General features: G+C 50.1%; 2 protein-coding genes across 2 annotated transcripts; both read right to left on the bottom strand.

Moving 5' to 3' along the window:
- Positions 1 to 14748: 14748 nt before the first annotated feature.
- Positions 14749 to 15366, bottom strand: LOC136111735 (olfactory receptor 6F1-like). The gene is given in 3 exon segments (XM_065856080.2): positions 14749 to 15069; positions 15071 to 15126; positions 15129 to 15366. Coding segments are annotated over 3 exon segments (615 nt in total).
- A 6753-nt stretch (positions 15367 to 22119) lies between these two features.
- On the bottom strand, positions 22120 to 22829 carry LOC136111937 (feather keratin Cos2-3-like). The gene is made up of 2 exons (XM_071798180.1): positions 22791 to 22829; positions 22120 to 22443 (listed from the first exon to the last, which is right to left on the bottom strand). The coding sequence occupies exon 2, from the start codon at positions 22420 to 22422 to the stop codon at positions 22120 to 22122; it is 303 nt and encodes a 100-aa protein (XP_071654281.1). The 5' UTR covers positions 22423 to 22443; positions 22791 to 22829.
- Between the last annotated feature and the right edge of the window lie 2341 nt (positions 22830 to 25170).

A 25170-nucleotide genomic window follows, 5' to 3' on the forward strand; every position in this document is an offset into this window, starting at 1 on the left:
TGGTGTAGTTACCTGTCTGCTACACACCTCCTGTTCAAGAAGAGGAGGCAGATGACCCCTTCTTCAGGCATCTGGGGAAACCTCTCAGTCACAGGCCTTGGTAGCCGTGGGGGACTTTCACCACCTCAGCATCGGCTGCGGGACCAAAATTGATGGGAAGAAGCAAACCTGGACATTGGCTGAGGAGTATGGAAGGAAACCTTTTAACGCAAGCAATCCATGAATGGAGTAGGGGGGTGGCTCTGTTGGACCTGCTCCTCACAAAGAGGGAAAAACTGTTGGGTGATGTAGAGTTCAAGGGCAGCCTTGCCTGCAGTGACCAGGAGACTGTGGAGCTCAGGGTCCACAGAGGACTGACCAAGATGGACAGGGTGACTGTTTAAAGTCATTACGGACCTACCTGCTCGGCAGGATGCCCTGGGAAATCGCCCTGGAACACAGAGATTCCCAAGGAGCTGACAAACCTTCAAGGACAGCATTCTCAGAGCACAATGACAGTCCTCTGCAATATGTGGAAAGGTGGGACAAGAAAATCAAAGCACAGGTGGAGTAGAATCTTGCAAGATGGGTAAAGGGAATCAACAAAAGTATCTCTGAGCTTATTGGCAGCAAAAGGAAGGCTCAGGTGATGAGGGTTCATTACTTGGTGAGGAGAAGGACCTGGTGAATAATGATGATGAAAAGGCTGATGTACTCAACGCCTATTTGTCCTCAGGTTTAATTTGTATGCTTTCTCTCCAGGCCTACCACATCCCTGAGACTTCCCATACACTCTATGACAATGAAGCAGCACCCACAGTAAAACAAGAACGAACTAAGGAGCTCTTACTAACATTTGGACACACACAGGTTCAAGGGATCACTTGAGATGCAACAAAGGGTGTTCCATGAGCTGACTGCTCAGTCTTTACTCAGTCCCTGGTAGGAAGATGGAGGAAATACTCTTAGAAGACTTTTCTAAACCCATGAAAGACCAGAAGGGAGTTGGGAGCAGCTCATGTGGATTTTCTGAGAGCAAATCACGCCTCATCAACCTCATTTCTTCCTGTGAGGAGGTGACTGGAACTGTGGGGAAGCGGAGGGGCACTGGCTGGGGTGTACCTTGATTTAGCAAGACCTCTGACATACTCTCATGGGGGCACACACATGCACACTTGTATACACACAGAGGTGTGCACACTTACAGGCATGAACACACAGATATTCATGCACACACAATCTCATGAACACAAACACAACCACACATGTGGGCTTTTATACATCCAAGGAGTAGCTCAAAGGTGTGCACTTCTAAAGACGCAGGTGCACACACGTTTCCAACGAAGTCCATGTGCAGACACAGGCTTAGCCACGCCCCCATATCATGACCCAGCCATGTCTGTGGGTCAGGAATAGCATTAAATCCAGAGAGCATCTGTATTGCTGCAGCCACAAAGGATTCCCATATTACTATTCCAAAAACTCCTCCAGCTTTCAATGCTCCCAGCTGTCCTTAGTGATTTCCTTAAGGTAGCTGTGGGATGGGCCCCAGTTCTGCAGAGGGAGTGGTGCCTCAGTGATGTATTCGCACAGCAGCAGAGCACGGTGTGCCTGGGATGAACCAGTCTCCCCACAGGCTGTAAACACCGAGGCTGGGACACCAGAAATGGTACTGACTGATCCCTGTAAGAAAGTCACTCAGCCTTTCCAAAGCATTGCTTGAAATGCCATTTATTAGTACTCAGGCTAAAGAGATGATAATATGGCTAATCTTACATCCCTTCTAATGCCAGGAACATCGAGCTGTTAAGCATATAGCTGCTCTCACAGCACAAGAGTATCACAAAACAGTTGAGGTTGGAAGGGACCTCTGGACAAGGAGCAGCCAGGCAAAGGAACGATCTCTCCCAATGAAGAAAAACAGCTGCCTGTCAACCATATCCCATCCTTTCTAAGCAGACCTTCTCCTCACTTCCCTCTCCAATGACAGAGGACAAAGCAAATATGAGCTGAGATTTCTATTGGAGAAGCTCAGCTCAGGAGAAGAGGCTTCAGACTCAGCTGGTGCCTAAGCAGAAGGAGGCAAGAGAAGTGAATGAGGGAGGAGGGACTCAGCTGTCTTTTATACATGCTTTTCATTGCCACAGGAACAAGAGACATCCTTGGCAAAGGTAACACTTTTCTGACAAGCTCATCTTGAATGCAAACCAGCACAGCTAATGAGATGGGCTGTACTTTACTTTCCAATACTGCTGCCTTTTCATTTCCAGGTGTGTGCCATGTCTGCACCTCAATAAAAGCTTCTTCTGATCCCTGGGATGAAAGGCCCCAGAATTTCTAGGTCAGGAATGAGCAGTGCTGGCAGAAGATTCAGCTGAAATTCTGGATGAGTCCAGAGCAGGTAAATTAAATCAGCATGGGTCATTCTGTTAGGGCTGTTTGCAGTGTCACTCTCCAACTGTTCGCAGCTGGAAACCCAAGGGTTAGTCACTATGCATGAGGACGTGCCACATCCATCTCTTTCCTTCATTCTTCAGCTCTACCTCAATGGTCACTTCTTGTTTCCTCCCCAGGTGTGTGCATTGTGCTACTGGTTTTGACCCCATCATGCCTAAGACTGCGCTTCGGAAAAAATAATTTCCATATTTCTCTCTGTGCAGTCTGTGAGTACAGAATCAATGCCATGGGCTGTCCTAGGACCTTGTCCTTCCCCAGAATGCTCTAACCCTGCTGCAATTTTCCCCAGGTGTCCTCAACAGAGTCCATGGATGGTTGTGTTCCTAGGTATGTTCCTGTCATGTGTGCTGTTGTGAGTAGCTGTGTTTGTGTGAATTCATGTGAGGACATGATTACATGTTGGTATGATTTAAATTGTCTGTGTGTGTCCTTGTGTGTCATTCATTACAAGGGAATGTGCTGCTTACAACGAAGAAACTCTCTACTGCTCTCTCCATGAGCACCAGAGAACAGCACGTTCCCAGGGTCAGAAGGAGCCCAAGTGCAGCTGAGTGGTGATGGCACCAGCCTGCTGGAGATCTGTCCAGGGAAGAGGCAATGAAAAGCAGCCCCAACCTCCTGAGCCCAATTTTTTCTACCCGTCCAATGTTCTCATTCCTTTGCTGCTCATTTCAGATCCCAACAAGGATGGTTTCACTCCAGCTTGAATCCTTACTTTACTGCATTGTGACAAAACTGGGAGTGTCTCAGCATGGCCAGCAGTCCCTCCTCCCCATTTCTGCAGGCCAGGGCACAACTGCTCTCCTCAGAGCAAGAGAGTTCAGAAGGATGGGGTTTGCTTCATGGGCAAGAAGAAAAGTTGAGGGATCCTGCTGACCATGTGCTGGCCAACACTGAGTGGTGTCTGGGGTGTGGCAGAGCCCCCCCTCCTCTCTAAGCCCAGGACAAATGTCCTTGTGAGCCCATTGACCAGGTGTTGTCTCAGGCAGGGGCTGAGTCCTCACCTTGAACAGGTATTGAGTGGAAGGAACATGAAGCCTGAGGTTGCTGTGCTCTGCGTTAAAGAACTTGCACAAGAAAACTTGCAGGTTTAGAAATGACACCCAAGTGCAGGGAACAGGCAGTACAGCGATCTCTCTTAGCCAGATTGTTACCAGCAAGTCCAGGAACTGCATGTTCAAAGGAAAAACAGAAGAGAGACTACACTGTGGAAGTCCTTTGCAACAGGAGTACAAGCAATACTCTGGAACATGAGGAGACCTACTTAAGCAACATGCTAAAAGAAACAAATGAGAATAGGAAAGGGTTTCTCTGAGAGCTTCAGTAAGTTTCCTCCTCGAGCAGCCAGTGGCTGCTGTTTCCGGCCCTTGAGCTCAGGGACAGCTCTGGGAAGCTGGTCCATCTCCTGGGTCAGGGATCTGCACCTGCCCCAGGCTGCAGCTGACGTTGTGCGGACTTCTTCTTGCCGGAGTAGAAGACGAGTCCATTTCCCAGGAGTGAAAGTCGAGCCCGTGCAAAGCCTCAGAGCCCTGGGAGCCCCGGCGAGATCCCGATCGGCGCCGGCGCAAGACTCAGCCCCGGGGCGGAGCTGGCGGCGGAGAGAGAGGAAGAGAGAGGAGGGGAGGAGAAAGGAGAAGGGGAGAGAGGGAGAGAGGAAAGGAAGAGAGAGGAGAGGAGAGGAGAGGAGAGGAGAGGAGAGGAGAGGAGAGGAGAGGAGAGGAGAGGAGAGGAGAGGAGAGGAGAGGAGAGGAGAGGAGAGGAGAGGAGAGGAGAGGAGAGGAGAGGAGAGGAGAGGAGAGGAGAGGAGAGGAGAGGAGAGGAGAGGAGAGGAGAGGAGAGGAGAGGAGAGGAGAGGAGAGGAGAGGAGAGGAGAGGAGAGGAGAGGAGGAGAGGAGAGGAGAGGAGAGGAGAGGAGAGGAGAGGAGAGGAGAGGAGAGGAGAGGAGAGGAGAGGAGAGGAGGAGAGGAGAGGAGAGGAGAGGAGAGGAGAGGAGAGGAGAGGAGAGGAGGAGGAGGCCGGAACAGAGAGCCAGGGCTGGCAGGGGCAGTAAGACGGAGGCGGCGGAGCGGCGGGATGCGGCGGTGCCGGGGCGCAGGGCTGGCGGGACTGGCCGCGGTGCTCCTGGGTGCGCGGGGCTGGCGGGGCTGGGTGGGGGCCGGGACTGAGCCTGGGATGTCCCCTGCAGTTCCCTCGATGCTGTCGCGCCCTCTGGCTTCCTCATGGATCTCTGTCCCCCAACCACCCTCTCGTTCATCTCTCCATCTGCTCCATCACACGTTCTCTCATAAAACTCATGGCTCAATTCTTTGTATATTCAGCTGTGTTTCCTTCGTTTTTTTTTTTTTTTTTTTTTTTTTTATGTCATTCCGTATAACTCATGAAGTCTCTTCCTTTCCTTTCCTTTCCTTTCCTTTCCTTTCCTTTCCTTTCCTTTCCTTTCCTTTCCTTTCCTTTCCTATTTCCTTTTTCTTCTCTCATTTTTTACTTATTTCTTTCTGACTGCTTCTGCGGGAGTTGTCCTGGGAAACAGGAGGTGGGGCTGGCCAGAAAGCAGGTTTTGAGGACTTTATTTGTTCTTTTTCTTCGCGGCAGTGGCTTCAGGCAGAGCTCAGGTACACCAGGAGCCATCGGCAGAGACCACCCAGGGCATCGGCATCAACATCACATGCTCGCACCCCAAAATTGATGCAGACTATACGTTTTGGTATCGTCAGCTCCCGGACCAACGACCCGAGCTGGTGGCAGCTGCTGTCCGAGGCACAAAACCAGTGCAGGACCCTCCGGGCCGGCTGTCGGTGGCGGCAGACCGCCGGTCCAGCGCCCTGTGGCTCTCCCGGCCCCGGCACAGGGACGCGGCGGTGTATTACTGCGCCGTGGGAGACACGGGGAGAGGAGCCGGGGCTGCGGCCGGGCACGAACCGCCGCGGGTGGGGCCGGGCGGGTGTGGTGGGGCCGGGAAACAGCTCCGACCGAACCAGTCAGGGGGCGCTGCCGCTCTGTCCGTCGAGGCCGCCCAGCCCCAGCCGACTTCGGGGCGGTTCCCCCGCCCGACCGGCATCGGCTTCAGCATCAACGCTGGCATCAGCATCTCCGGGTCTTCCTTGCAGTCGCTGTCTGGGCTTAGCAACTCTTCTCATCGACGGCTACTACGGGTCTGTGCTCCTGAAGGCAGCAAATAGCCGCGCTTGGGCAGCGCTACATGTGGAGACTGAGATGGTCTGTGCAAGGCGGGGAGGGGAGTAGGGTTTCCCACAAGGCTCTCTTGCTTTCCCCAGAAACGGCTCAGAGCGTTCTGAGAAACGCTAGATCCTCTGGCCTGTCTGTAAAGACCTGCAGCATTGTCTCAGAAATGCATCACGGAGGTCACCGATTCCCCTCCAGCCCATGGCAGCCTGGTCCTCTTCTTGCCCCTGTTCTCCTGCTGCCTCTGTCCTCCTGCTATACTGATAATGCTGAGCTCTTTTTTTCATTTTAGGAAGGCGGAGTGACAGCTGTAGGTCCTTCACATGAGGACACAGCACAAGGCATTCATGGTGACGCAAATAAATTGATAGCAAATGCTCCAAAGAGGCACTCAGCTTAATGGGTGTCTCATCAGAGCTTATTCCCACACACCAGCAGCTCCCACCCTTCTCAAGGGCACACACTAAGATCTCAACACAACCTTTTTAATAACACTCATTAATAACATTCAAATTATGCAATTATGCAGTGAAGAAAACAATGCCCCCAGGAGTTACCAGAGTTGCAGTGGGAGTCAGCCCTTACATAGCAAAGGTCCATTCCAACAAACCAGAAATGTTTGTCAGAGCTCTGCCATGTTCTCTTTACTGTGGTTTGCCACCTGCTCCTCAGTGCTGGCAGGGCCAGGCTTTCACCTGCGCTCAAGTGGTTACCTTGCCTTGCAGCTGTGGTTGCTTTTATTCCTCTGGCATCAACAGACACAAGGGATTTACCCCAGCACATCTCTGGTTCCTCTCTCTAGCCTGGGTAGCTGATTCCTTCTGGACATGACAAAGCTGTTCCAAACAATGCAGTATGTTTCCTCAAGGGAAACACAAATGTAGTTAATCAGGGTGACCTCACCATGTGGCATGTAGTGCTGCTTGTCTTTATCTTCTCCACAGGTTTCCTCAGAATGCCAGGAATATGGCTGGAACTTGGGAATGAAAAGAGAATTTATAACCTGTGGAAGTAGGGGCAGGCTACTCAAGAGAACTACAAGGATAATGTGAAATTATGCAGGGATAAAATTAGAAGGTCCAAAGCCCAACTAGACCTAAGTGTGGATAGGGCTGTAAAAGAAAACAAAAAATGCTTCTATAAATACATCGGCAACAAAAGGAGGGCTAAGGAGAATCTCCACCCTCTGGTGGATGTGGGTGAAAACATAGTGACAGGGGATGAGGGAAAGGCTGAGATACTAAATGCCTTCTTTGTCTCAGTCTTTAATAGCAAGGCCAGTTGTGCTCCAAGTACACAGCCCCCTGAGCTGGAAGACAGGGACAGGGAGCAAAATGAAGCTCCAATAATCCAAGGGGAAACGGTTAGAGACCTGCTACTCCACTTAGACATGCGCAAGTGTCATGGTTGAACCCAAGCTAGCAACATAACCACGACAGCCACTCACTCACTGCCCCCAATCCTCCTCCAAATAGGGGAAAGAATTTAAAGGGAAGGGAGAAACTTGTGGACTGAGATAAACACATTTTAATTAACAAAATACTAATGCACTACTAGTAAAAATATATGTAAAATAGAAATAGACTAGAAAAGGAAAGATACTCAATGCAATTCTTCACAAACTCCGTCTGCACCAAGCAGCCAGTCCCAGGAAGCACCACGCTGGTCCCAAACAACCGATCCCAGAGAGAGTAAAGAGAAAAAGGCAGAAAGGCCCAGAGTCCTCTGCAAATTAGCAAGATACCAAAAGGTCAAACTACAAGTCCCAAAGAGAACTCTCCCAAGCACGTCTCTGTCCTTGCTCCCACCAAAACAAAAGCCTAGCCAGAAAATCCTGAGTCCCCTTAAATAAGAAGCATGATGCTAATGGCATGGAATATTCTTACTGATTAGTCTGGATGTCAGTCAAGCTCTGTCCTATCCATACCCCCCTTCCTTGATGCCTCATACCTGTGGGCAGAGGGTTAACAACGTCATTGGCTCTCAGACCAGAGCAATTAAATACGTTAACTCTGTCGTGGGGTGTTATCTTCTTGTTCTCAAACTAAGTCCAAATAATTACTGTGCTAGCTATGAAAAAGAAAGGTTTCTAACTGCATGAATAAAATGAACTCATTTTCAGCCAAACCAGTCTATGGGACCCGATGGGATCCACCCAAGGGTACTGAGGGAGCTGGCAGAGGTGCTCATCAAACCAATTTGAATCATTTATCAGCAGTCCTGGCAAACCGGGGAGGTCCCAGTTCACTGGGAGTTGGTAAATGTGATACCCAGCTACAAGAAGGGCCAGAAGGAGGATCCAGGGAATTACAGGCCTCTCACTCTGACCTCGGTGCCAGGGGAGGTCATGGAGCACATCATTCTGAGTACCATCATGCAGCACATTCAATACAACCAAGCAATCAGGCCCAGTCAGCATGGGTTTATGAAAGGCAGGTCCTGCTTGACCAACCTGATCTCCTTCTGTGACAAGGTGATCTGTTTAGTGGATGAGGGAAAGGCTGTGGATGTTGTGTACTTAGATTTCAGTAAAGCCTTGAACACTGTTTCCCACAGCATTCTCCTGGGGAAAGTGACTGCTCATGGCCTGGGCAGGCGTACTCTTCTCTGGGTAAAGAACTGGTTGGATGGTCGGGCCCAAAGAGTTGTGATGAATGGAGTCAAGTCCAGTTGGTGGTCAGTCACAAGTGGTGTTCCCCAGGGCTCATTATTGGGATCAGTTCTGCTTAATCTCTTTAGCAGTGATCTGGAAGAGTGTACCCTCGGTAAATTTGCAGATGGCACCAAGTTGGGTGGGAGTGTTGATCTGTTTGAGTGTAGGAAGACTTTACAGAGGGATTTGGACCGGCTGGATCATTGGGCTGAGGCCAGATGTATGAGGTTCAACAAGGCCAAGTGGCAGGTCCTGCACTTGTATCACAACAATCCCATACAAGGCTAGAGGCTTGGGGAAGAGCAGCTGGAAAGCTACCTGACAGAGGGATCTGGGGGTGCTGTTTGACAGACAGCTGAATATGAGTCAGCAGCGCACCCAGGTGGCCCAAAAGACCAACAGCATTGTGACATACATCAAGAATAGTATGGCCAGCAGGACCAGGGCAGTGATTTCCCCTTGTACTTGGCACTGATGAGGCCTCACCTTGAATACTGTGTTCAGTCTTGGGCCACTCATGGCAGAAAAAATGACCTTGAGTGCTGGAGTGAGTTCAGAGAAAGACAACAGAGCTGGTGAAGGGTCTGGAGTACACGTCTTATGAGAAGAGGCTGAGGGGATCTGGGGTTGTTTAGCCTGGATTAAAGGAAGCTGAGGGGAGACCTTGTTCTCTACATCTATCTGAAAGGAGGCTGTAGCATGGAAGTTGTTAATCTCTTCTTCCAAGCAGCAACGGATAGGATGAGAGGAAATGGCCTCAAGCTATGCCAGAGGAGGTTTAGATTGAATATTAGGAAAAATTCATTTACAGGTAGACTTTGTCAGGCATGGGAACATGCTGCCCAGGGAAGTGGTGGAGTCACCATTCATGGAGATGTTTAAGAGACATATAGATGAGGCTCTTAGTGGCACGGTTTAGTGCTAGATTTAGGTTATGGTTGGACTCCATCTTGATCTTAACGGTGTCTTCCAAACAAAATGATTCACAGAATCACAGAATGTCAGGGATTTGAAGGGACCTCAAAAGATCATCTAGCCCAATATCCCTGCCAGAGCAGGAACACTTAGATGAGGCTACACAGGAACATGTCCAGGTGGGTTTGAATGTCTCCAGAGTAGGAAACTCCACAACCCCCTGGGCAGCCTGTTCCAGTGTTCTGATAACCTCACTGAGAAGAAGTTTCTTCTCAAATTTAAGTGGAACCTCTTGTGTTCCAGTTTGAACCCATTATCCCTTGTCCTACCGTTGGTTGTCACTGAGAACAGTCTGGTTCCATCCTCCTGACACTCACCCTTTATATATTTGTAAACATTAATAAGGTCGCCCGTCAGCCTCCTCTTCTCCAGGCTAAAGAGACCCAGCTCCCTCAGTGTTTCCTCAGGAGGGAGATGCTCCACTCCCTTAATCACCTTCGTGGCTCTGCGCTGGACTCTCTCCAGCAGTTCCCTGTCCTTCTTGAACTGGAGGGCCGAGAACTGGACACAATATTCCAGGTGTGGTGTCACCAGGGCAGAGTAGATGGGAAGGAGAACCTCTCTACCTACTAACCACCCCCCTTCTAATACATACCAGGATGCCATTGGCCTTCTTGGCCATAAGAGCACAGTGCTGGCTCATGGTCATCCTGCTGTCCACCAAGACCCCGAGGTCCCTTTCCCCTACCCTGCTCTCTAATAAGTCATTCCCCAACTTATACTGGAACTTGGGGTTGTTCCTACCCAGATGCAGGACTCTACACTTTCCCTTGTTATATTTCATTAAATTTTTCCCCACCCAACTCTCCAACCTGTCCAGGTCTCTGGATGGCAGCAGAGCCTTCTGGCGTGTCAGCCACTCCTCCCAGCTTGGTGTCATCAGCAAACTTGCTGATAGTACACTCTATTCCCTCATCCAAGTCATTGATGAACATACTGAATAATACTGGCCCCAGTACTTACCCTTGAGGCACTCCACTAGATACAGGCCTCCAATTGGACTCTGCCCCATTGACCACAACTGTCTTCTTTTGTTCAGCCAGTTCAGAGTCCGCCTCACTACCTGATTGTCCAGACCACACTCCCTCAGTTTAGTTGTGAGGATGCTGTGGGAGACTGTCAAATGCTTTACTGAAGTCAAGGTAGACCACATCCACTACTCTGCCATCAGCTATCCACCTCATTATGTCCTCATAAAAGGCAATGAGGCTGATCAAGCATGACTTCCTCTTGGTGAAGCCATGTTGACTGCCCCTAATGACCCGCTTATCCTTGATATGCCTTGAGGTGGCACCAAGGTTAAATCATTCCATCACTTTCACAGGGATGGAGGTGTGGCTGACTGGTCTATAGTTACCCAGGTTCTCCTTCTCACCCTTTTTGAAGAAGAAATTCTATGGGGAGAACAACTTAAGCAACAGACTAAAAGAAATTATGAGAATTGGAATGGATGTCTCTGGGAGTTTCTGCAATTTCCATCCTGGAGCAGCCTGACCAAATGGGAACTGTTCAAAGCAGGGATTGATCTAGATGATCTCTGGAAATCCTTGCTGACCTCCATTCTGACTTGGTGATTCCCCAACACCACTGCACACCCATGGGCACATTTGTCCTCATACCGCATCTGCCACAACACAACTTTCAAGCATTGTGCTGGGACTACACAGAAGCAGCTGAAGGGAGGCTATCAGCCTCCAGCTGCAGGAAATCAGTGGCTGTTGTTTCTGGCTCCTGAGCTCGGAGACAACTCCGGGAACCTGGTGCATCCCGGGGGTTAAAGTCCTGCAACTGCCCCAGGCTGCAGCTGTGCGGGCTTCTTCATGCTGGAGGAGCGGCAGAGCCCCGGAGCCCTGTGAGCCCGGGCGACGCCCCGAGCGGCGCCGGCGCAGGACTCAGCCCAGGGGCTGGGCTGGAGGAGGAAGAGGAGAGGAGAGGCAGGACTCAGCCCAGGGGCGGGGCTGGAGGAGGGAGAGGAGAGGAGAGGAGAGGAGAGGAGAGGAGAGGAGAGGAGAGGAGAGGAGAGGAGAGGAGAGGAGAGGAGAGGAGAGGAGAGGAGAGGAGAGGAGAGGAGAGGCGCGGCCGGAGCAGAGAGACGGGACTCGCGGAGTACAGCGAGGCGCGGGCGGCGGAGCGGCGGGATGCGGCGGTGCCGGGGCGCAGGGCTGGCGGGACTGGCCGCGGTGCTCCTGGGTGCGCGGGGCTGGCGGGGCTGGGTGAGGGACGGGGCTGAGCCTGGGGTGTTCCCAGGGGACCTCAGCGCCAACTCCTCCCTCTTCTTCAACGTGTCTTTTCTTTCCCTTTCCCTGCTTCTTTGACACCTTTTATGATCCTTTCCCAACCCTCCACGTCCTCTCTTCCTATTCTCCCTGTATCTCCACTACATCTGAGTGTACGAGCCTGCTTTCATGCACTATCTCCTTCCTTGTGCATTTGGCAGTTCTTATTGCCCTGAATGTAGCCCTCTGTCCTTCACTGTAAGAACCCCTCTCCCTGTCTACTGTTTTTCTCTTTGTCCATTCACTCACCCATTTTTGAACGCATCTCTTCAAGCATCTACCATTGCCAACCCCTCTGCCTATTCTGAGACCGCTTTCTCATCTATTCCTCTGCTTCCTCTGTAGCTGTCAGCATAAGTTTGGTTTCCTGCAGGGTGCCGTTATTCCATACATCCTCTCATCCCCTGTGCATTTAGCATTTATTCTTCTTCTGCATTCATCCCTCCATCCTTCACTGTAACAAACCTAGCTCACTTGTTCCCACTTCCTCTCACCCTTCATGTATCCATGCACATGATTTTCGTTCTGTCTCTCCATGGATCTATTTCAAATTCCATCCCAAACTATTTTGCTCACTCTGCAAACCCATACCACGTTCATGAGCACATGTCGCCATTGATTCTGAACTTGTACTGCCTCACTCCAATATTCCTAGCGATTTATCTGGGAAAAGATTCATCAGAGCTCAGTGGCAGAATCACAGAATAACAGAAAGTTCGGAACTGGAAGGGACCTCAAAAGATCCTCTAGTCCATTCCCTCTGACGGAACAGGAACACCCAGATGAGGTTACACAGGAAGGTGTCCAGGCGGGTTTTGAATGTCTGCAGAGAAGGAGACTCCACAACCTCCCTGGGCAGCCTGGGCCAGGCTCTGTCACCCTCACTGAGAAGTTTCTTCTCATATTTAAGCCGAACCTCTTGTGTTCCCGTTTGCACCCATTACCCCTTGTCTTACTATCGGTTGTCACCGAGAAGAGCCTGACTCCATCCTCGTGACACTCACCCGTTATATATTTATAAACATTAATGAGGATTTTTGATGATGTTTGGTCTTTCCTTCTCCTTTCTCAGCAGTGACTGTGGGCAGAGCCCAGGTGCACCAGGAGCCATCGGCAGAGACCACCGAGGATGTCGGTATCAGCATCAACTGTTCACATCCCAACAAACAGTCAAACGAGCTCGTCCTCTGGTATCGTCAGCTCCTGGGTCGAGGTCCCGAACTCCTCGTGAGCGGTATTAGAGGCTCCAAAACACTGTCGGACCCGCCGGGGCGGCTGTCGGTGGCGGCAAACGGCCGGTCCAGCGCCCTGTGGCTCGCCCGGCCCCGGCGCGGGGACGCGGCGGTGTATTACTGCGCCGTGGGAGACACGGGGAGAGGAGCCGGGGCTGCGGCCGGGCACGAACCGCCGCGGGCGGGGTCGGGCGGGTGTGGCAAGGGCAGGTGGACAGTCCTGGTCGACCCGCCAGGGGGCGCTGCCGCTCCGCCCGCCGGGGCCGCCTCACCCCCCCCGACCTCGGAGCGGTTTCCCCGCCCGAGCGGCACCGGCTTCAGCATCAACACCGGCATCGACATCGGCACCAGCTTCACTCCCAGCGGGACGCGACAGCGGGGAGGAATCTTGAGCGGAGCGGTGCCAGAGTCCGACGGTGCCCGGGAAGGAGCGGTTGCAGTGTTTGGTGTTTGGGACATAGAGCTTGTTGCACAGGATTCCTCTTTACCTCAGATTGAGAACCTTTGGTGTTGAAGTGAAACCCAGGAGATAGGAAAGAATCTTGAACTGGTCACTCGTTGAAAGACAGACCTGATGCTCAAGTGCAGACCTCAAGAGTGAGCCACAAAGTTGCTCTACGAGGCTGAGTGTGAGGTGAAGAAGAGCTGGGAAGAGGCTTCTGGGCCCAGACAGGTCCCAGATCCCTGGTCCTGGGCCCAGGGAGGCCCCAGGGAGGCCCGTGTAGCTATGGGAGATGACACAGCTCTGAAAGTCCATGTCCACAGGCTTTGGAAGCAGAGAGCCCTGTTCCCTGCCTCAGCTGGGGACTGTTGTGACAACTGTAGTTGTATTACAAGGGAACTCCTGGCAGGTTTCCAGTCATTGGAGAGCAAAGCCCAGAGTCCTTCTGTCACAGCCTTGACTGAACAGGACCCTGAAGGCCTGGTGGTAGCAGGGTTGGGAATGGGAGCTGCTGTGCTAAACACCAGTTTTCTGCAGTTCCTGCCAACTGTGTGAGCAAAGGGCCCTGGGTGAGAAGTGGCAGAGGAGCCCTGCTCCAGGCATCAGACATCAGAAGACATTAAAATCAAGCAGCCCTTTTTCTTCCCTGGGTATTAGGGTTCAGGGCCCCAGGGCAGGAGCAGAAGCTGGAGATTGCAGGTAATGTGGGGAGGTCAAGGGTCACAGCAGGACTGCCTGTACAATGGGGAGTGTGTCACCCTGTCATCCCAAGTGATATGGGTCTGCTCTGCCAGCCTTATTGGAGGCTTCACATGTCCCGATTTATTTCAGAGGACCCTTGTCAGCATTGATGGGGAACTGATGGCAGCCCTCAGTGTCCTGCACTCCATTGTGTCTCAGGTCCCAAAAGCAAGGAAGGACAAGCAGGACAGATCCAGGCTCAGGGTGTTTCTCCAACATCACTGGGCTGTCCCAGGGATTTTCCCAAATGCCACTGAGACAGAGAGCACAGCTGACAAGGGTGGGCATCATCCTGTCCTGGGCCTGGCTGCAGGACTAAAAGCCAAGTGCCCAGCACTGGTGGACACAGGAGAATTGCCCCCAGAAGCACCACTGCTTCCAGAAGGGAGGAGCAGACACTCAGTCCAGACTCAGTCTTCTCACTTGTACAGCTCAGGTGATATCAGTCCCACAGTGCTGATAAAGGTGTATCTGTCATGTTGATGCCTCCTCCTTATGAAGTAGTGACATGGACTCCCTTCATCGTCACTGTGCAGAAAGATGAGCTTTGAGAACACAATTCATCTGTTCTGAAACAAAAATCAAAATGCCCTTTGGAAGTTCTAATGTCCTTCTAGAGAGTGTAAAGAGAGACTTGCTACCAGCCAGCCTTCTGCAGCTCTGCAGTTTGGGAACTCGCCAATCATATTAAAGTGTTTCCACAGCAAAGCCCAAAATGGGTGGGATGATGGACTGTTGAAAACTGATGTGGGGTTTCAGATGTGGAAATGCCCTGACACATCTAGCAAGAAGCATAGTGATTCGCATATTTTAAACTAAAAATAGAAAAAGTGCATTCATAAACTGGATGCAGGAATCTATATCACAGAGGAAATGTTTGGTAACATCTGACCCACACAGTGTCAGCCTGGGTGTCAGAAAGGCCAGCAGAGACATTGCCAGAAAACCTCCCAGCCAGGAGCTGAGCACCAGCTGAGCAGAGAGGACACTGTTCATAAGGAAGCTGTATCTCAGGGGGTAACCTAAGGCTAAGTAGCTGTCACAGACTGCGCAAACAGGAAAAAATAGGGACAAAAGAAAGAACAACTGGAGGATGCAGGTACTGGAGGAATAGGTCTGGCTAGTCCCCAAGCATGTCTTCTGTGGCTTTGGGAACAATACCCATGGTGTACCAGAGCTCCAGAAATTACAGCAGAAGTAGTACATTGGAGTATGGAGACTGATGTTCATCCACACGAGGCCTATGACAGATGCACTGCCTGTTACTGCCAGGGAGTACATCAGTGCAAATACCACTACTAGGGACACCCAGAAATGCCAAGTGCCTGGGAAGCCAAGAACGATGAATTCTTCCGCACTTGTCCCATTTGCAGTGTGTCCACAAGTGTTGACATTCATCCACAAAGGCAGGAACATTTCTGTGAGCATTTGCGCTCCTGTGCTGGTCCTTCAGAATCTACTAGTAGTGAAACAAAACCATCATCCCAGATAAAGTGGTTGGTGCATAGCACAGAGGAACAGCATCTACCCTAATTTAATTTGTCAGTGAAATCACTTGCTTTAGAAACAGGTTTGGACAATTACATCGGAACCTGGAGGTTAGACCTACATCATCAAATGGACATATAAAATTATATACGAGATCAAGCACAAGCATCTCCTTTAAAACGTGGTTAATGCAGTTGCTGCCATGAGATGAAAATCTCACTTAGGGAACTGTGGAGGGCAGTCTGGGGGTCTCCAGCTGTGTGAAAGGTTGTTTCAGGTGAAGGGAATAACATATCTGCACTCTTCAAGACAGGAAATACTGAGATGCAATCTCAGCACATGACACTGGGGGAACTGAAAGCTGTCAAGACAATGTGACACTGAAAGAAATTTTCTCAACTCTTCAGCTAATCACAAGGGTTTCTGTGTGAGTCAGCACAGGCAGGATGCAGGAACAACTAACAAAATGATGTATGAAATGCAGACAGAAAATTTATTTTCATTACCTCACCAGCCACTGTTTCCCCAAAGCAGCAGCCAGGGAGAGGCAAACAACCAGGGAGACAGGCACCTCGGAGCTCAGTCTTTGCTGGAGGATCCATGAACCTGCTGGTTTTGCCTGTTTTTCAGGGATTCATAAAAGTCTAGTTTACCACTGTGCTTTGATCCTTCGCACAGCAGGGCAGGAATCTCAAGCATGTTCTATATGGTGTCTCTAAGTCTATTACAGGACAATATTATCTAAACACAAGCTTCCAGCACACAAGGTTAAACAACCATTAGTATGATACATGTATATCTTGTACCCAGCTGCAAGTCACTTGTGCGTGCTTACAACCCTCTTCACCAATCTTCTGTTATTTTCCCACAGTTTCCTACTGAGATGTCACTGGCACAGGGCAGCAAGTTAGTATGACAATCATTACTCAAGGACTCCTGAGCTTGTATATTTGCTTTCTTCCAAGCCTTCCAAGTGCCATGTACCCGAGGTACAATGCGGAAGTTTGTGCAGAGCACACTACCGTCTTATGCCCACACTTTAGGATTACTCACCCTTTCAAAGACAATTGATCAACTATGGGTGAAGTAGCAGATATGTTGTGGCAGCATGAAGACACTCTTTCTTCTCCCCTACAAGCCTGTGTCACAGCTGTGGAGAAACTGTATGACAAACTGTACAAGAGGGAGGATAGATCCTACTCGTCACATACACAGACATGAGTCACAGCTATTAGAAGATGCCTTTCTGCAGCACCGGCTCAAGAGAAATGCCATACGTCATGAGGTGAATTACGTTTTTTTTCTGTGTGACCAGGGGGAAGATATGAATAAATTGCATGGAAAACCCACTGCTGATCTACAGGAATGGGTGTGTGAGTTGAAAAAGAAATCTCCCAAGAGAAAAGCTGCTCCAGGGAGGCTTTCCTACCAGAGACTGTGCAAAGCACCAATTAGTGGGGCCCTGCCTCCAGCCAGGTGGATGAGAGGGACAATGACAACCAAGTTTGTTGGACTGTGTGGATTCGGTGGCCTGGTACATCAGAACCACATGAGTATAAATGACAGACACTGGTGTACAGTGTACAATGATGCCATTGAATCATAAAGGGTCAGTATCCATCAATAGTGAAGGAGTGGATGGAGGATCCAAGAAATTGACTGTATTAGAGACTGAAGTGAGCTTAACTGGAAATGAGTGGGAAAGGCACCCTGTTTTGACTGGTCCAGATTCTCCATGTATCCTTGGTATAGACTACCTAAGGAGAGGGTATTTTAAGGACGCAAAAGGATATAGGTGGGTCTTTGGTATGGCAGCTGTAGAGACTGAGGATGTTAAAAAGCTGTCTATTTTGCCCAGTCTTTCTCATGACCCTTCTGTTGTAGGACTGCTTAAGGTTGAAGAGCAACAGGTACCAATTGCTACCACGACAGTGCACAGACGACAATATCGCACCAACTGAGATTCCCTGATCCCCATTCATAAAGTGATCTGACAACTAGAGAGTCAAGGAGTGATCAGTAAGACTCACTCACCTTTCAACAGTCCTATATGGTCTGTGCCAAAGCCTAATGGAGAATGGAGACTGCCTGTAGATTATCGTGACCTAAATGACACCCCCTCACAGCCACCACTGTACTCCCACAAAGAACAATATTATGTGCACACAGACTGGGTAAAGTCTCTGCAGTTTAACTCCACATAGGGAGAGCATACATCAGAGTCACCAACATCGTTAGCATAAGAACATCGCCACACCCACTTCATTAACACACTCAACCTCCGACTGGCCACACCAAGAAGGGGGTTTCTGTGGGGGGTCTCATGGGTTTGTCAGAGATGGATAATGGTCTCTCTTCACACAGGCCATCACACAGAGTCATCCTCTGCAAATCCTGTGTCAACATGGTTGAGGGGAGACTGATCTGCACTTGCTGTGCGAGGGAGATGTCACTAATGAGAGTAACGTGCCCAGCTTGAGGCCATTCACTCACTTAAAAACTTTCTCCCTGCTGTCCATCTGTCTTTGAGTACCTTGGCATGGATACAGGCTTTAGCCATGGGATGGAGGTGCTTAGAAGGCTAAATAGATGGAAACCTCCTGAGAAATGACAGTAAAAAGACCGGAAGACTCAATGCATATTTCTCCTTAGTTTTCACTCAGATGTCTTCTCCTCAGGCCTACAACATCCCTGAAAGTTCCCACAGATCCTATGGAAAGGAAGCAGCATCCACAGCAGAAGAAGAAAGAACTCAGGAGCTCTTAATACCATTTGGACATACACACATTAATGGGAATACTTGGGATGCATCCAAGTGTGTTCAAGGAGCTGACTGGACAGTCTCTACTCAGTCCTGGAAAGAAGATGGAGCAAATAACTCCAGAAACCTTTTCTAAACTCATGAAAGGCAAGAAGGAAGTTGGGAGCAGCTCACATGGGTTTGCTAAGGGCAAATCATATCTCACCACCCTCATTGCTTTCTGTGAGCAGGTGACTGGAACTGTGGGAAAAAGAGAGGGGCACTGACTGGGGTGTACCTTGACTTTAGCAAGACATTGGACATACCCTGATGAGTGCACACACATGCACATAGAGGTGTGCACACTCACAGCCTGCACACACACAAAGATGTGTGCTGTTGGGCAATTGTTATAGTACACTCTGAGGCAAATTAAACACGTGCTTTTGCTTAGGTATGAGAAGTGACCCACCAAATTATCAATGTGCTGGACAGTGTCCTACCACCATAAGCAGTTCTACAGGCTGTCTACAAAGATACGTCACAAGGCAGTTCCTTATGTACACTGGCACCAGCACCAACCCTGTGAGCTCTGGCATGAGACAGTTCTGCCTGGCATTGTGTCTATGCCCCAACACCAGCCCCGCTACCCAGAGGTGGCCACTGAACATTCACATTCCAGGATTGCTGCAAGACAATGCTGCAGCTGTTCCTCATCTTCTCTCCAAAGGAAACTGCACTCCCTTGCAGGGAGCCTTCTGTTTCTGGCATTTCTTGGTCACAAATTACCACTACTGAGCAGTTCCAATTGGAATTTCCCCTTCAGTGCACACACAAATTCACACACAGGGGCACAACCACAAATGTGAGCTTAGATGCACTCAAAATGCAACTCAGATGTCTGCACTTATACAGAGTTGTGTGCACATACATTCCAAAAGAAGCCCATGTCCATACATGCACAGCGACCTCCCACACCAACATGTCCACACAGATATTCAAACACACATGCTTAGACGTTTATATGTTCCTGTATACATGCTCCTGTACACAGCTGTACACACACAAAAGCAAATATCCACAGACACCTATGTCCACACAATTACCCATATGCGGACCAGTCACACACAGTCATATTCTCCTGCATGAAGGCACGTGTGTGTGCTAAAACACATACACACTCACAGGCACAGTTTCCCAAACACACACACACAGAACACTTGCACACATCCATGTTTGCATGTGTATTACCACAGGCACATACACGTACATGTGAATGCACACATGAGTACAGCCAGAGCAACACATACCTGAGCACCATCATGCACACACATCACAGAGAACCAGGTCTCCCAACACCAGCTCTCAGCCCCTCTAGATGAATCTGTTCAAGTACTTCAGAGCCTACAGTAAAGGCAACAAATCAGTCACTGGCCAGCTTCATCAACTTCAGTGAGCTCCAGGGTTTGGTAGTGGTTCAGTCAGCTGCTTTCTCACTGTAAGACAGAGACAAACCAGAGCAGAGTCAACTCTGTTGTGGCCTTTCCAGACACGGAACCTCTCCATGTTCTAAGTTGGTGTGTAATGGATAGTACAAAAAATGAGACAATAGCCCCACTGTTGCAGCCTCACAAAGAATTCCCACGTTACAAGGAAGAGAAAATCCTGCAGTGTTAGAAGCTTCCACCTGACCCTGTTGATCTCCTCAAGGGTCCGGGATCAACCCCTGCCCTTGCACAGGGAGTGGTGCCACAGTGACAGCCTCATGCAGCAACAGAAGGGTGTGTGTCTGAGACAAGCCAGACTCCCCTGAGGTTACAGACACTGAGTCTGGAACATCAGAAGGGAGGTAGGTAGGAGTGAATCTGTCTCTAGACTCACTTCAAGGTAAATACCGTCTCTTCAAAAGGCAGAGAAATGCAGGAGCAACATTAATTTACAGAGCAGTTGAAGAAATGGTTTGGCTGTCCTGTGAATGTACACACATTCTTTTCCTTTTTTCCCAAATTGTAATTGATGTACTGCCCCTTTTTCTTCTTGTGTTTTGCTTGTGGATGCAGGCAGTGCAATAGCCTGCAGCACGAGGGAGCTGCCTGCAGCCTCTTCTGTTAACCTTGAGCTGACTGAGTTTATCTTGCAGCCCAGGCTCCCCGTGCAAAACAGTTTCTGCACATAATAATACAAGAATAATAAGGGTGTATTTGGTTAATCTGGAAAGGTAGTGAAGGGATTGCAAGGATGGCTTCTGTGAGAAGATGCCAGAAGCTGCCCCCATGTCAGACATTGCCAGTGACAGTTGGCTCCAAGATGGACCTACTGCTGACCAAAGCTGAGACTATCGGTGACACTGGTACCACCTCTGTGATAATATATTTAAGAAAGGGTGAATACCGGTGTGCAGAAGCTGAAAAAAAGAAAAAAAAGGAGTGAAAAAAAGTGAGAGAAACAACAATGCAGACACCCAGGGCAGTGAAGAAGGAGGGGGAGCAGGTGCAGAGATTCCCCTGCAACCATGGAGAAGACAATGGTGACACAGGTTGTCTCCTGGCAACTCAGTGGGGTCCATGATGGAGCAAATATCCACACTGCAGGCTATGGGAGACCTCCTGCCACAGTAGGTGGATGTGCCCTGAAAGAAGTTGCAGCTTATGGAGAACCCACCCAAGAGCAAGCTCCTGACAGAAACTGTGGCCCCTGGAGAACAACCCACACAGCAACAGGTTTTATAGCAGAACCTGTGGCTGCATGAGGGACCATGCTGGTGCATTCCATCCCTGAAGGACTGTATCCCATGAAAAGGTCCTGCATTGGAGAAGTTTATGAAGGACTGTCTCCTGTGGGTGGGACCCACCCTAGAGCAGAGGAGTAGCAGATCTGAATCATTAAGAACTGACTGCAACCCCCCTTTCCCAACCGCCTCCTCTATATGATAGGAGGAAGCAGAAGATTTAGTAATGCAGTTGAGTCTAGAAAGAAGGGAAGGGGGGGGAAAAGTTTTTAGTTTTGTTTTATTTTTCACTGTCCTACCCTCTTACAGTTAAATACAATTTCTACCCTCATGACCTTCAGCAGTGTGGGAGACTTTTCCTGCTATGCCCTCCCATGACCACCAGCCACAACCTATACATTGGGTGATGGAGGAGAGAAAGAAGTGCAGCAGCAGCTATGGGTCATCCCAAGAGCTGTTCCCAGCTATATTACTATTGCCATTTTAGGAGCAAATCATCTTCCAGAGACCCAGATCCACTCCCTGCCACCCCAGCACAGCTCTGGCCATAGCAAGGGAACATCCTTCTTTAACAGCTCAGCGAGCTGCTGAGCCCTTAGGGGCTCCTGCCTTTCCAGGCATTTGTGGGCAGAGACACAGCAAGGCAAGACCTGGTGGTCACCGGTAGCAGAGCAACCAGGGACAACTTCTTCAGTTCCAAGGAATGGTGCCCAAAAGAGGAGCCACTGCAGAGTGTCCCAACCTCCCATTCCTCTATCAATGGAGAAGGATCCCCTTGTGCCCTCATCCCCTTTCCACCCCAGAGTAACACCCTTCTCCTTTGGCAGCTTGGGGAGTGTCCACAGAGGGAAGGACTACATGGAGACCAGGCTTGAATGCAGCAGAATTTTAATGCATAAAAGAGGGAAATAAATTCACTGCAAGTGGAGTACAACAGTGCAGGAATCCCCAAATGAACCCACAAGTCTACAGTCCATAGTCAGGAAGAAGTTCATGAATGATGTTCAACTGCCTGCCTCATAGAGAGAAAGGAGACAGTTGGTCCCCACCAGGCTGGACCTGGGGGAACCTTGTTGCCAAGGGGAACTGAAGTAATCAAAGAACAGGGAAAAAAAGGCAAAACCATTCATCTCTCCTGAAAACACATCAAATAGCTCAATCCTTTGCCCAGCACCATGTTTTCAGGCTCTTGAGGTGTCTCCCTGGGGCTTTCCCAGCATCTTTATCAGCGCAGGTACCTTCTGCCAAAGTAGCGGCCAGAAATACCAGAGAGGTCGCAGCACCCAGAGTTGATGGGCACTCCATCACAGCTGAGGATTCTGCCAACAGCAGCAGAGGTGGAGGAGCCCACAACGGTGTTCTGTGGGAAGGAGCTGAGGATGGGGCCAGGCAGGGTCACCACCACGGGGGAGGGCTCAATGACAACTCTGGAGTCCTGGCACTGCCTGACACAGGGCTCATTGCAGCTGTTGGCCAGTGGGGTTGGGCCACAGGGCTGGCAGGGCAGGCACTGGTCATAGCAGGACATGTCTTGAGGGTGGAGATGAACCTGGGAAAGAGTGCAGGGAAGAAGCAGAAGACAAGGGTGGGTGAGGAGCAGACTGGTTTCCCTGGTCAAAAAGGAGTCAAGGCCATGACTGAGTGGGGAGCTGGCAGATGTGCCAGGAGCCACACAGTCTTCATCACTGTATAAGGAGTAGCTTGGTCCAGGGAGGCTCTCTTCTACCGAATAAACGAGAATCCCCCTCTGCCACCTCCCAGACTCTCTCTAAGCAGAACTCCCCACTTCCATCTCCCATGACAAGAAGATGCAAACCTGAGGACAGGATATATCAAATAACAGAAGACATGTCCATCATTGAGAGAAAGGTCAAGTTGGAAGAGAATCAGACTCACCTGGTTCCCAGTCAGAAGGGGGTAAGAGAAGTGGATGAGAGAGCAGGGACTTGGGTTGCCTTTTATATCTGTTCTTCATTGCCGCAGGACCAGAGACACTCGTGGCAGAGGTAACAATTTTCTGACAAGCTCATCTTGAATGCAAACCATCACAGCTAATGAGATGGGCTGCGCTTTACTTTCCAACACTGCTGCCTTTTCATTTCCAGGTTTGTGCCATGTCTGTTCCTCAATGAAATACACTTCTGATCCCTGGGATGAAAGGCCCCAGGATTTCTAGGGCTGGAATGCAGCAGTGCAGGCAGAAGACTCAGCTCAAGGGCTGGACGGGTCTAAGAGCAAGCAAATTATGTCAGCCAGGGTCAGTCTGTTTGGGCTGTTTGCCATACCAGTCTCAGGACGAAGCTGCAACCATTCTCAACTGCACACCCATGGGCTCCTATGCTTGAGGACATGCCAAGTCCTCATATTTGCATCCCTCCTCAACTCACCCCAGTGGTCCCATCTTTTTTGTCAGTGTCGTGTTGTTTGGTCTTGACCCCATCCTGCCTAACACTGCCCAGTTCCCAGAGTCCATGAACTTCTCTGACACCATGGTTCATGGTGTTCCTATGGATGTTATTTTCCTGTGTGTACTTGTATGTAGATAGGTGGTTGTGGATACATGTGCGATCAAAGGTTTGTCTATAATTGCAAAGAGTTGTGCATGAGACTCTGTGTGTGTGTCTTTGTGTGTCACTGATCAGGAGAGAATGTGCTGCTCATGGCAGAGACACTCTTCACTGCTCTGTCCGTGAGCACCACAGAGCAGCAGGTTCCCAGGGTCGGAAGGAGTCTGAGTGCATCTGAGTGGTGATGGCACCAGCCTGTTGGCAATCTGTCCAGGGGAGAGGCCCTTAAATGCAGCCCCTGTCTCCTGAGTCATCATTTTCCTGCCACTCCAAAGATCTCAGTACAATGGTGCTGCTTTCAGGCCACAGTAAGCATGGTTTCATGGTTTCAGCCAGGGCTGATTTCACTCTCCGTGAAGCTGCTTTGAGCTGAATCGCTAGTGCATGTGATGCCAGCCTCATTGGCAGCCTCTCTCATACTTACTTCATTACAAAAAATGGGTTCAGTGAAAGGATGGGTAATTAATTGTCTGGACTTTTGGGCTCAGTTGTGAACATAGTGCAAAGCCCAGTTGGCTAACACACATCAGTGGTGTGTAGTAGTAGTGATCAGCAGTAGCACCAATACTGTTTGATGTTTTCATTAATGCCATGAGTCATGGGAAGCAAGGAACTCCCAGAGACTCTGTGGATAACACCCAGCAAGGGGAATGGGCCATAACTCAGGGTCGCAGCTGCTGGTGGAAGGACATGGACAGGCTGAAGAAATGAGCTGACTGGAACCTCATGAATGCCAAACAGAGCAGGTCCAAGATTTTGCATATGAGGGAGAGACCAGCCCATGCAGCCATGCAGGCTGGGGCTGGCTGCCAGGCAAACAGATCAGCAAAAAATGATTTGGGGTTTTAGGAGACAGCTGAACATGAGAGAGCAGTGTGCCCTTGCAGCAAACAGGACCAACTGCATCCTGAGCTGTGTTATTCAAATTGTTGGCAGCACGTGCAGAAAAATGATCCTGCCCCTCTGTCCCATTTGAGATCACATCTGGGGTACTGCATCCAGGTTAGGCCTCCCTGGTGCAGGAAGGTTATCAACATCCTGAGGTGAGTTCAACAAAGACCACTGTTTCAATTAGGTGGTTGACCTAAATGAAGCTGACAGAAATGGGTCTGTTCATCATGGTGACGCCTCAGGGGAGAATTTCTTGGTTTTTACCATTAATTGTTCAGAGGAAAATAAGAAGATGGACCTAGTCTCTGGAACCATCCAGTAGATAAAGAGGAAGTGCCCGCTAGTGGGATCTGTTCTGACCACAGGGGTGATCTAGATAACTTCTGCAGGTCACTTCTCACCTACATTCTGACTCTCTGACTCCTCTCTCCCCTGACCACCTTGACCCCTGCACACTCATGGGCACATTTGTCCTCACATGCACTTCAACACAAGCCGACTTACAGTCATTGTGCTGGGACTACACAGAGGCAGCTGAAGGGAGGCTCTCAGTCTCCTCACTGCCAACCGCAGGAAATCAGTGGCTGCTGTTTCCAGCCCCTGAGCTCGGAGACAGGTCTGGGAAGCTGGTCTGACATCTGGGTCAGGGCTGCAGCTGCATCAGGCTGCAGCTGCCGCTGTGCGGGCTTCTTCTTGCTGGAGGAGGGGCAGAGCCCGGTTGGCAGGAGGCAAAGTTGCGGCCGTGCAGAGCCCCGGAGCACTGTGAGCCCGGGCGAGACCCCGAGTGGCGCCGGCGCAGAGCTCAGCCCCGGGGTGGA

This window comes from Patagioenas fasciata, chromosome 22 (genome assembly GCF_037038585.1).
Source record: "Patagioenas fasciata isolate bPatFas1 chromosome 22, bPatFas1.hap1, whole genome shotgun sequence".
Lineage (NCBI taxonomy): Eukaryota > Metazoa > Chordata > Aves > Columbiformes > Columbidae > Patagioenas > Patagioenas fasciata.

Bases quoted from the DNA above. Each gene is read 5' to 3' on its own strand.
- LOC136111937 (XM_071798180.1), bottom strand. From the start codon at position 22,422: ATGTCCTGCTATGACCAGTGCCTGCCCTGCCAGCCCTGTGGCCCAACC.